Source organism: Acanthisitta chloris, unplaced genomic scaffold (genome assembly GCF_000695815.1).
Source record: "Acanthisitta chloris isolate BGI_N310 unplaced genomic scaffold, ASM69581v1 scaffold11038, whole genome shotgun sequence".
Taxonomy (NCBI): Eukaryota; Metazoa; Chordata; class Aves; order Passeriformes; family Acanthisittidae; genus Acanthisitta; species Acanthisitta chloris.
The window spans coordinates 2,955-15,200 of record NW_008685380.1 but is presented as its reverse complement, the minus strand read 5'-3'; the positions used below and the strand labels follow the sequence as shown (position 1 = coordinate 15,200).

At 35.8% G+C, this 12,246-nt stretch overlaps 1 protein-coding gene across 1 annotated transcript in view; it reads left to right on the top strand.

Annotated features, from left to right (window-relative positions):
• The window catches only part of PSPC1 (paraspeckle component 1), a gene marked incomplete at its 5' end in the record, with an annotated part of 34,838 nt that extends 23,236 nt beyond the window's left edge, over positions 1-11,602 (top strand). The window contains 3 exons of the mRNA XM_009079749.1: positions 3,681-3,738; positions 7,846-8,015; positions 11,124-11,602. Coding sequence (XP_009077997.1) covers positions 3,681-3,738; positions 7,846-8,015; positions 11,124-11,309 — 414 coding nt within the window. The remainder of the gene's footprint in view (positions 1-3,680; positions 3,739-7,845; positions 8,016-11,123) is intronic.
• Positions 11,603-12,246: the final 644 nt, after the last annotated feature.

Genomic DNA, 12,246 nt, shown 5'->3' with positions numbered 1-12,246 from the left:
TTTTTACAGTGGTTGTTAAAATGAGTTGGAATTGCAAGAAAATACAATTTTTAATGCTTGTATCTATAGTAATTGGCAGGTATTATCCTATAACTGCCATCATAGCAGTTTTTCTAAAAGCACATTACTCAGATGAATTGGACTTTCTAGGGGGTTGTTTGCTTTAGTGAGTTCTGAAGTATTTTACACGTCCTGCAACAGAAGTAATTTGGAAAGCTTTCGAGTTGTGTCAACAATGCTTTTACAATAGGACATTTTTTTATTTGCTTGACTTTTTGGTTTTGTTTTCCTTTTGATCTTCTCAAAGGTTAATTTATATTTTACAACGCATTCTTTGTCTTATGTCTTTCTTTTCCCCCTGTAATTGCATATCATCCATTTTTCTTGTTCTCTTGCAGTTTAAGTTGTTTCCCCAGGTACCAGGTGACTTCAGAGGTTCTTAACCACCCCTCATATTTCTCTGTTAAGAGTTTAGCCCTGCTCTTTTGCTGCTCAATTTTAACTCCCTGTTATGGATCATTGTGGGTGGCTTTGGGAAAGGGGCTGAAGCAGGCTGCTGCTCAACTGAAGAATGGGCAGTCACATAGTGAGGAAAAGAAGCTCTGAGAAGATAAACACTTTGTTAAGTTCTGCAAAGGGCTTGAGTATCCAAAAATGAAACTCTCAGGTGGGCTGGAATGATCAACCAGCACTGGTTCGGCTACTGTCAAACTGCCTGTTGGTATTCCTTTGTCCTATTTTTGACAAAACCCATGGAATACTTGACCTAACTTACCTGTAATAACATGTCTATGCTCACATAGTAAAGAGATGTTTATGACATGATTTGTGTGTGTTAGAACTGACTTTTTGTTGCTATCTGGACTCCTGCAAATACAAGTTGTTAATATGACAAGTATTTAATGACATTAATGATATGTTATATGCTGTCAGTTAACATTTGAAATTGAGTATTTTCTCTGACAGGAAACTGAAATTTGCTAATTCTTTGTTAACAGTACGGAAAAATTTTCCCATACTGAAAATTGAAAGGAACGTGATAAGTTGTGAACATGCAACAGTTGCAGGCACATTGGTAAACTAATAGGCAGCAGAAATTATAAGGCACTTTGTGGATCTTGATTCTATAGCTGAAATGGTTTTTTATACTGTAATAATTCAACACCAAAGTTAAAGATTAAAGAATGGCAAGTAATTACTTCATGTTTTTCATTATGAATGTTAGACTAGACTAAAAAAAAACCACTGAAGTTTGCAGATGCCATGCATCTTTTGCTGTACTTCTGGTTAACTGAAGACTGGTAGCATTTCAGGCTCAAAGCCCCTGGTTTGTTGCTAGGAGGAAGAGTAGTGTGCTTTTGAAATAAAGCATATATTACAGCTAGACAATGCTTCTATCCTTTACCAAGAAAACAACTTAAATTATAGTAACTAGTACAGCTTCACAGCTCTGTACTCAACATCCTTTCCTGGCCACTATTGTACTTGGCCCTGCCTTGTGGCACGTATCACATTAAAAAAATCCAAACACCACACAACTTGCAGTTGAACTGAAATGAATCAAGTAAGTTATGTGCACTAATGCAAAATCTGTTACTTTGCCTGTAGCTAAAGAGTATCTCACAACTGTTTGTGGCAATGCTCTGTTTTCACACATGCACATATGTGTGTGTGCATAATTTGACTAATGTAATCTGGGCTAGAGATTGACATTAGGGATAATATACCACTTTCCTTACTGCTTCCTTATGTCAAGGTTGAGGTGTATAAGGAGACTAATGCCAACAAGATTATATGATTTTGACTACTTCATTGGTACCAGTTTTTGGGTGTGATTGATCCTAATGGGGCTGCTGATTTTACTTAAAATGCCAATTGATGTTGTTGTGAAAGGTCTGTCAAAGTAGTTGCATTTTGCATTATAAATTTTTAACATGGGTTCTAGGGTCAGTAGAAGAGGTCTTCCTTATTGTTCCGTCAATGGCCTTTCATAGCTGGACCTTAAAACCTGTCTGTGCCTTCTAGTTACAAAGTCTTATTTTTCTCTCCACGCTAAACCATATTTTTTTGAAAACAGTGTGTAATCTTCTTATGTTAAGTACATTTTCTAGGTTAATATGAGTTACTAGAAACCAAGTTGTTGACCTGAGAGCCTTTTGTCTTGTATCTTACGGCAATTTCCCATCGCAGGATATTTTTACAAAACTCTCTATTCTGTTCTGTCAAGTATTGATGTCTGCTGCTTTAAGTGTGTGAAGATAGAAGACTCGTGTTTGGTATTCCAAATAAGGTTGACCAAAAAGGAGTTTTGTCAAGATGTAAAAATACTGTGAATGTATTTTAATTTAGTATTTCTCTGTAAAGGTTGCTTATAGACTGACTTAGCTGCCCTGTATATGGATTTGTTTTCAAAGTGCATCTGAACTTAAGCTCTTAAATCATAAGTGGAATAATTTTCAGAATGAGGTAAACTTTTTGCATATGTTTATTTTCAGCACATGCGTGTTCACTCAAGAGTGGAATACACATTACCATTCTTGTAGGAAATTGAGATTTTTTTAAAGTTTCATTAGGCTTCATTTTGAACTGTGAATTTATTTCTATTTAATCCTTTTGATTTAAGCAGTAATATTAAAATCCCTGGGAATTATCTGTGATACTGTTCCCCTAAGTGATGATTTTTTTGCCACTCTAGGTACTATCTTTGGAGCAAAGAGTGGAATACACATTACCATTCTTGTAGGAAATTGAGATTTTTTTAAAGTTTCATTAGGCTTCATTTTGAACTGTGAATTTATTTCTATTTAATCCTTTTGATTTAAGCAGTAATATTAAAATCCCTGGGAATTATCTGTGATACTGTTCCCCTAAGTGATGATTTTTTTGCCACTCTAGGTACTATCTTTGGAGCATTTTTCACATTTTGCCACTCTAGGTACTATCTTTGGATATCTTTTTCACAGCAGGCCATGGTTCATGATCAGTAATGTCAGAACTCTTGCAATGGGGGACTGACCATCAATTGAATCTGGATCAATTTGGCATGTTTGCGTGTTTAGTGTAAATGCATGTTACAGTTTCTGTTGTTTCTGAAGGTTTCAAAAGGGTGGTCAGAATCTGAACTAACTTATCAGTAGCATTATATAGTTTATCTGAAATGTGCCACCACCAAGTCAAGTCAGAACAAAGTTAAGTTTGAACAAAGATGAACAGATTGTGTTTATGTACTATAACGTAACACATCAGAGTTTGGCTCCCAGTAAACACAAGTGCTTCGGAATTGTGAGGCAGATTGAGTGTTGTTGAACCACAGCATTTAGGCAATACCATAGTAAGACCTCTTTATTTACAGTTAAAATGTAGATACACTTCTTGTTAATGAAAAACACTGCGTGAAGATGGATACATTTGCAGTTGATCACAGAACTATTTGGGAGTTTTAGATTGCATATGATAAATGAAACTGGTGATATTTAATCTTTAATATGCAAAAATGTACAGCATTGTTGTATTGAACTTAGCTATTTGATACTATAAAAACGGGAGTATAGGTAACTTCATTCCTTGTGGTATTTTTAATCAATGGAAACTTTTGGAACTTGAACATTTTTATTTTCATCGAGTAAATGGGAATGTTTTAAGAATGATAGGTTGACCATGAAAACTATGTTTACTTTCAGAGAGAACAGGAAATGAGAATGGGTGATATGGGTCCTCGTGGAGCAATAAACATGGGAGGTAGGGATCTGAAGGAAAAAGACTTCTTTAATGTAAAATTTCTTTTTCTTTGGGACTGTACATGTTACTCAAGCACTATTAATTTGTAACAACTACTGGTAAAAAGGAGTAAACTATATTAGGAAATAATAAAATCCCCACATATGTTGCTTCCAAACAACTTTTTTCCCCGCAAGGTATATCTTTATTGCTTTGACTACAGATGAGGGGAAAAAAAAGAACTACAAGTTAAGAGAAACAAAAATCAGGCAAAGGTGATGCTCTGGAAATCATCTGATAGAGAAGAGAACTTTAAGGTTATGAAAGTATTTGGCATTCTTTTGGAGCGATTGCTTGTTCAGTGAACTTGGTACTGTAATTGTATGCAGTGAAATGCTGTAATAGATTCTTCTTGATATACCGGATGAGATTAATGATTAATGTAGTTGGTGTTGTACTAATTGAATGCAGATCTGTATTTACAAATATTCTCAGTTTGCTCTTGTGACTTAAAATATTGTTACTACTAAAAACTGTTACTATAAAGTCTACATTCTCAATTATTAGTGCTTGTTCTACATGTGCAGACTGAAACAGTTGGGAATCTTAGTTACCGAGAATATCTGCTTTTAAACAAGACTGAAACTTGAAATAGTTCTTCAAAAGCACCAAATCTTACTAAACTATGTTGACTGTCAATATATATCTATTGGAAGCTTCCTGACATTAATTTAAAATAAATTACAATAATAATTTAAAGAAAAATAATAAAATTATTTTTGTGTATTTTCAACTTGAAAATATATACAAAACAGTAAACATTGTCGCTTGACCTTGTGAGCAGTGTGAATATATAGATTAACAAATCTGCTTGGTTCAGATTTTAAAGTACATTATTTGCCGTTCTCTTTCATTTATTAACCGAGGCACATTTATAGCTGCAAAATAGAAATAGGCTTTTCCTTTCAGGGAAGATGAAAAGCTTTAAAAATATTTTTGAACGAAGACACTGTGAAGTGATCTACAAGTAATAAGCTGAAGCATAAGTTGTGACTGTTTTATTTTATAGTTGTATTTCTGCATCTTACTGCAGTATAAGTGAAGATTTCTTTAGGAGACTTTGTAAACATTGATACTGTGCCAGTTGCTTGGACCCACAAGATAGGCTTTTTACGTGTAGATACTAGATGTGTATTTACTGCTATTCTTGTCAGCTCTTAATGCCAATCAGCCATGTCTATGGTCTTGCCTTCTAAGCTTTGTGTTACAACTTGATTTTAAACTTAATATGAATACTTTTAGAACTAAATTGTGTACTTCCAGAAGAAGTTACAGTAACACTGAAGTGCTATTTTAAAATATCCATAGCAGATAGGTTTAAGGTAGTGCTTATTTCCACAGTGTCTGGATTTTTAGGTCAGCTCACTGTAGAGATTTTGGTTTTTTACCAGCACAGTAACAACTCCACCAGTACAACCAAAACAATCCAACTCCAGACCCTTGCAATAGACCTTTATGCAGTAGATCTTTAGTTGTTGACCTTAGCATCCTTTCTGAATATTTCTGTTGGAATTGTAACTTTAACTGACCTTTACCTGTGCCATTAGTGACTTCTCATCATGTGGGCCAGTATCTTCAGTAATGGAAATACCTGCATGATAATGTTATCAGAAAGGAAAGCATTTCCATGACAGATTTAAGGAGTGTTGGGGTGACTTGTGCAGGACTGGTCATTTTTAGTTTTCTGTGACAGAACAAGTTGCAAGAGAATCTGTATGCCTCATCATAGCACTTAAGTGGGTCTGCAGTGCCAAGTGCAGCTTATAAACCTCAATTTTTAAAAAAGGCTGGTTTTGGAACTGTCTCTGTGTTGATGAGGATTATTGTCTGGCTTGTTTTCAGCTGTGGCAGACTGGCATGTGCAGTTCAGACATGTAGGGTGTACTTTTTCACCCTTTCAGTTTGCACTAAAAGCTTGTTTTAGTGTCTGTGCATTGTGGTATGAGCACTGATGACTGCTTCCATCAGTTACTGAACCTGGTCCTGTAAGTTTAACTGCTGACATCAGGGTCCCACCAAAAAGAGTGGGCAAACACATGGTTAGCTCTTGGGGTTTGCTTTGGAGCTAGGAGATTTTGGAGGCTAAGAGTTACAGCTAATATACTGTGGTGGCCTCTTGCTGGGAGTGTGCAGGGCCCCAGTCTCACCTTGCTTTACATGCTGTTTTCCTCCTGTTAGAGTTGACTCTGCCTGAAACAGGTTTAGTATTACAGAGGTTTGATAATATAGGTCACTGTACGTCACCCTGGAAGCAGTATAGGTGCGTTTGTATGACACAGAGGATAAGAACTTTGTTGCAGTTGACATCAGCTGTGTGGCCAGCTGCCTCAGTTCAATTAGGCTGGTAATCAGGCCATTAACAAATAATTCAGCGTTTAGTTAATGGCACTGTTGCCCACACTAAGCGCTGCCATCATTGAAGTCCTGCAGAGTATTTAATAGCCTCTAAAAATGAAGGTTTTTCCTTATATAGACAGTTTAGGCTTCTTTTTCTTCTGTGCTTAGTCACTGATTTGATGACACTAGAAGACAATTTTAGGTTATATTTAGCTGTACTTCTCTTGAATCGTAGCGCAGTCTTTACCTGCTGCGTGAACAGATCATGCATGTGGGTTGGTAAGAAGCATCCAGCTTGAGTGTACATTTGTTTTGGCTTAGCATTACAAGGAGAGGTCTTGGAGTTCTCATTACTAAGCTCAAATGAATTCTTTTGAAATTACATGATTTTTATCACTTCCAGTAAACTTGTTCAGCACTTTACATGTGCTACTGCGTTGCATGGATTGTTTTAGCTAAGCAGCTTGTATATGATCAAACCCAGGTCTTCAATTTTAGTAGCAGTATCTCGGGTGCCATGGTTTCACTGACTGTGGTGATAGATGTACTCAGGGCAGGTAACACAGATGTAATTTTGCATACCTGCAGATAGTCATAGTACTGTATCTGTGCCATATGGCCTGCTTATAATGGTGCACATTTATAATTTTGGTACTAGAGAAGTACAGTTGTGATGAGAAGTGAGAGGGTTTACTTTTTAAATAAAAATAACAAGCTTATTAGTATAGCAACATGTCAGATTTCTTATTATCCTTAAAGTGTAGACTAGATTCCAGAGATATATGGTCTTCCATCATAAAATTCTGGATGCACACTTCTGGCTGAAAAGGATGTATTACTGGTGTGCATGTGTGGGAAAATGCATCACTACCAGTCTCAAAATCGATGATATTTCGAAGTAGCAGAGGTGAGATACCTGAACAGACATTTTTCTTTCTTAAAACAGCATGAGAAAATGTTATGAAGCCCTTTTTACCTACATGTTGAGTATGTTAGTGAGTACTGGCAGAGTGGTGTTTCCTAGTGCGATATTATCAGCTGCATGATCTCCTCAAAATATGTTTTCAAGCTTTTCTTCTACCTCTTACTTGGAATCAGAATTTTGGAGGAGTCTGTTCTGTCACTTTCAGTTCTAACAAATTCCCTTAGTTTTCTGGTACTTACCATAATAAATTACAGCTAAAAGCCAGATTTTATTTATACTATAGTACAGATAATTTATTATGAAGTTAAGTGCCATCTCTGGTATTGCCTTTAGATCCTAGACTAATATACTGTACATTACATACAATTAGCATAATACTGGTAGAAGAGTTCTTGGAGATGCACATTTTGTATGCTATGATCCCTAAAGAGCCAAGTCAGTCGCCTTGTAGCTGCTAATATCTGTGAAATCACTTGAGATTCTTGAGAATTTGTGGTGTCTGTACTGCATATATTTGGTATGTGAACACTTCAGTTCGTTCACAGAAACTGTACAGCTATATTTAGCTGTAAAGTTCGGGATTTTCACATACGTGAGGCAAATTATGTAATGCGAAAGAGTAGGGATTATTGAAAAATCTGTTTAAAAGCAGATGATTGAGGTAAATGTACAGTCTCAAAGAATTATTTTTTTTTATTTCAAGTATTTGAAGTCTTGTACATTTGGCTTTTTAAATATTGTAAATTGTTTGTTTGTTCTTGTAAAATGAAGATAGGACAGCTCTAAGTATAGATTGTTTTGCATAGATGCGTTTAGCCCAGCACCTGCTGGTAACCAAGGCCCTCCTCCAATGATGGGTATGAATATGAACAACAGAGGAACTTTACCTGGCCCTGCAATGGGTCCTGGTCCTGCCATGGGACCAGAAGGAGCTGCAAATATGGGAACACCAATGATGCCAGATAATGGAACGGTGGTAATGTATCACAAATTTAATTCCTTTGAATAGCTGTCATGTCTCATGGCCCATTTTTGTTACCAAAGATATTTTCATGCTGAGTAAGAACATGTTACACATTTTCAATCTGTTAAAAGTAATTGAATAAACTCGTTCATACAATTAATTTGCAACACAGAAGGGAAATATTTTTTTATGTTACTGTGAAAATCCTACTTCCCTTAGGAAAAGGAATCTGTAAATTTAGGCTTTTGCTGGCTCTTTTGTAAAACTAAATTCTGTGTATTAACTTGTTGGAGTTTTTGATGAACAGCTAAATGTTGGAAGCTATGTAGTGTGAAGATATCTTTGTGTAAATTAATTCTTTAAAGCAACTTTAGTGTTCTTTGTATTTCTTTTCTAATGCTGTTGAACGCATGAGATTATGACACTAATTGTGCTACTTAGAAATCAGTATGCCAACATCTGTTGGGGATAACTCATATCAGTGCAGCAAAAATAATCTTGCCCTGTTGCTACAGGTGGTAGGAAATGTCTTGTATACATCTGGAAGTTTTATTCAGGGGCAGAGAGGCCATTGGGATGCAGTTCAAGCACTAGCCATTTTTGCTTTGTTCTCATAGCCACTTTTCCTAGCTGTAATGTCTTATGTAGAGAAACAACTATGTAATTTTAAACCTGATTTTTTGTGTTCTTTCAGTCCCATTTTGTTAATAGATATTTGGGATAGTGGTGGTGTGATGTAGAGGAGTGCATAGTATTAGCAGAGGTTCTCTTCTATTTTTATTGGAATACAGGCACATTTTGTAGCTATATTTTTTTAGATATGCCTTCTCAACGGTCTCTATCTGCAGTTGAGCAATCTGTATATGAAGCTTGTACAAAATCCTTTGTTCGTTAGAGGAGAATGAGATTACAGCCTGGTCTTTACCAGCTGTAAAGTGAGATCCTCTCTCACCATAGGAATCAGCTCATTTTGTTAGTTGTATCATTTCTCACAAAGTGGGGAGGATGCTAGTCACAAGACACTGTTTTCAGAGCTGCTTTTGCTGGTGACCATTGTGTTACTGGTCACATCTAGAACATTCTTTTGTGATTGTATATATACCAGAAAAGAGGTGTTCAGGAAAAAAACGTGGCATCACAGTTCACAGCGTCTAACTTAAAACTGTTGTTTTTCTACAAAAAGCCATTCCAGGTATGGAAATGTAGGGAATATACTGACACTTCAAAATGCATGTTTTAAAAAATATTTGTTTACTTCCATTTTCTTCTGCATGCTACTGAAGGAGAAATTAGGTTATTTTTTTTCCTTCATTTTGGAATTTCAGAATTTTTACTTAGCTCTACGGAAGGGCATAAGCTTATTGTATTATTGCTGCTGTTGGAAAGACACTAAAGGTCCTCTGAGGGCTGCCTACTAAAGCTGTAACAGTTAATTTACACTGAAGGAAATGGATGAATAGGGTTTATAGACCAGAAATTTTAATTTTTTTAATTGGATGTTTCTCCAAAGTCTTAAGGGGAAAGTTGTAGCAAACTTCTTTTTTGTTCCACTGCAGTCTTCTGAAACATAGATTGATTTTGAGCATAACATTTTAAAAGCAGTTCCCCCCCATACTTTATTAGAGTTAGTTAATTACTGCAGTTTTCTTGTTAGCTGGAGAGAGGGGTCCTTGTTGGACTTTTTGTGCAAAAGTCAAATGGTAAAAATGATCAGGAGTACATGATAAGTTATTTGTTGAAATTCATACCCATTGCTGACAAGCTGGCATGAGGTAAAGATAATTTTTTAAAAGTTTTTAACCAGTGCTGCAGATTTGAAGGTACTTTGGCTCAGTAGTAGATCCTTATGCAGCTCTTGAAATCACCTTTCTCTTGCAAAGTGTCAAACTTTAAATAATGTGCACACATACAACCATGGTCTGTGGCATATATTTTTATCAATATAGATATAATAGTAGTTTTTAACTCTCTGTATATATAGAGAGATAAAGATATGAATTAGCAGACTACAGACCTGTTCAGCTCTACTCCTATTGCTGGAGTTAGGCTTCCAGAAGAATTCTCTTCTGATTCAGGCATATAAATTAAATGCTGGTCTTGAATGTCCTTGTTGAACTCTGAATGCCTGGGCAGTGATTGCAGATCTGTACAGAGGGAATTTTGTCTGAAAGCATAACTGGCCTCAACAAGTGAATGATGAGTTCTTTGCAGATCTGATTCTATCATCAATCTATGCTTTTAATGGTGATGTTACGTTGAGTCAGTGTTTAAATTTCACCACGTGGGGTTCTGGTTTTGAACACTTCCGTAAATTCTGAGCTATAAGTGCTCAGATGTGTTTTCTGTTCTAAGTCTTAATTGCTAAGCAAATAAGTCTATATAAGCACGTAGACCTTTATTAATATTAGGCACGGAACTAAGGAAAATAAATGTGGAATATTAACTGGATTTTTATCTTAGATTGATATTTCAGAATAAGCTTTAGATACATATGAAGGTTTTTTTGACTAAGCATAGTCCAGTTATGCATTTTGTCACTAATGTAATTTGGACAGAGTTTTAAAAGTCTTAACTAAAGATTTCTAAAGTATCATACAAAAGACTGATTCCAGGTAGCATGGACTTGAAATACTCACAGATATGTGGGTATAGAAGTCTTCAGGTTATATTGTTATTACAAGAATAAATCTGCAGTATCTAGAAATACAAAACCCCCCCCCCCCGTTTGACAATGTTTCTGTGTCTTAATTTATTTAAGGGTGAATCATAGTTGGCATGTAAGGCAGAATAGGGCTCAGGTATAAAAGTGTTTGCTGTCTCCTCTGTTACTAGAGAATATGTATTGTTTCATATGTGCTCATAGGATGAAGTTACACTCAGCACCAGAGTTGGTATTAAGTATTAAGTTTTTTATTTTTAATTTACATTACAAAGTTGGAGCATAACATTAGCACTCTTTAATTTCCAGCTCTTTTTCCGTAATAACTAATTGAATTGCTCCTTTCTTCCTTTTATGTGTGATCCTGATTCTGCTGGACTATCTGCTGAACTTCATGACAACATCACTTGTGGTTTTTGTTGTAACTCACATTTGGCATGATCCAAATGGACTTGTGTTAGCATAATGAGAGATTCCCTCAAGGAGGTCCATCACAGATGGGTTCACCTCTGGTTAGTAGAACGGGCTCTGAAACTCCTCAGCCGCCAATGAGTGGTGTAGGTGCCGTGAGTGGTGGACCTGGTGGCTTTGGTAGAGGAAACCCAGGGGGCAACTTTGAAGGACCTAACAAGCGCCGCAGATACTAAATCTGAATTCATTCCTTACTGTTTTAGAAATTCCAGTAAAACTCTACAGTGATATGCCTTTATAATTTTAGCTGTTATCTGGAAATGGTTCTATTGTTATTGTAGTCTTTAAACAGTTTCTTTTGTAAAACATTTTTTGTATTCAGTCATAGGCTTTGTAGTATAGAGCAGAAATGATGCGGATCATTATGTAAGGCAATGTGTTTGTGACTTTAGCAAAATACAATGTGTGACTATGCTGTAAAACGTGCAGTTATCTGATTACAATAAAATATAAAAATCACTGGAAAGGATTTTGGGAATGTTATTACTAATACTGAGCGAGAATAATTTTGTGCTTAATTATAAGTGGCATCATTTTCATTCTTACGTAGTTTCTATTTTGTGTCAAGAAAGTTCATTTTTAGTAGTGAATCTGTTTAGCTAAACTGCATGGTGCAGTACATACTGTGAACAACTTATAACACAACTGCTTTTATTTTCACTTTCAAAGAACCTGCAGTTTTATACCATGTGTTCCAAGGGTACTGTGTCCTTGCATCTCAGTCTGCCATTGCAAACTTAGTCACTTAGGCTTATCAACAGAGTATATCTGTTACACAAATTATTAGAAAATTTACCTTGAGGAGGAAAAAAAAAGCTTTGGGAAGGAATCTGTATGTGTGCTTTATTCATAACAGTATGAATGAATTTACCTGAACCATACTTAGCAGAAGAAAATTTGTTGTGACATCTGTGTGTTGCTGATGATAAAAGTATCTTGCCGTTGCAAGGAGGGAGACTATTTGTGCTAGCTGGTTTAAAGCCTTCCACTGTGTAGTGCATCATCATCAATAAGTACATGTTTTCCCCAACAGTTGGTTTGAATAGAAACCAGTTTGTTATCAATCAATAAGTATTTGACTGGGAAGCAAATACATGTTTTCAAGTGAAAATA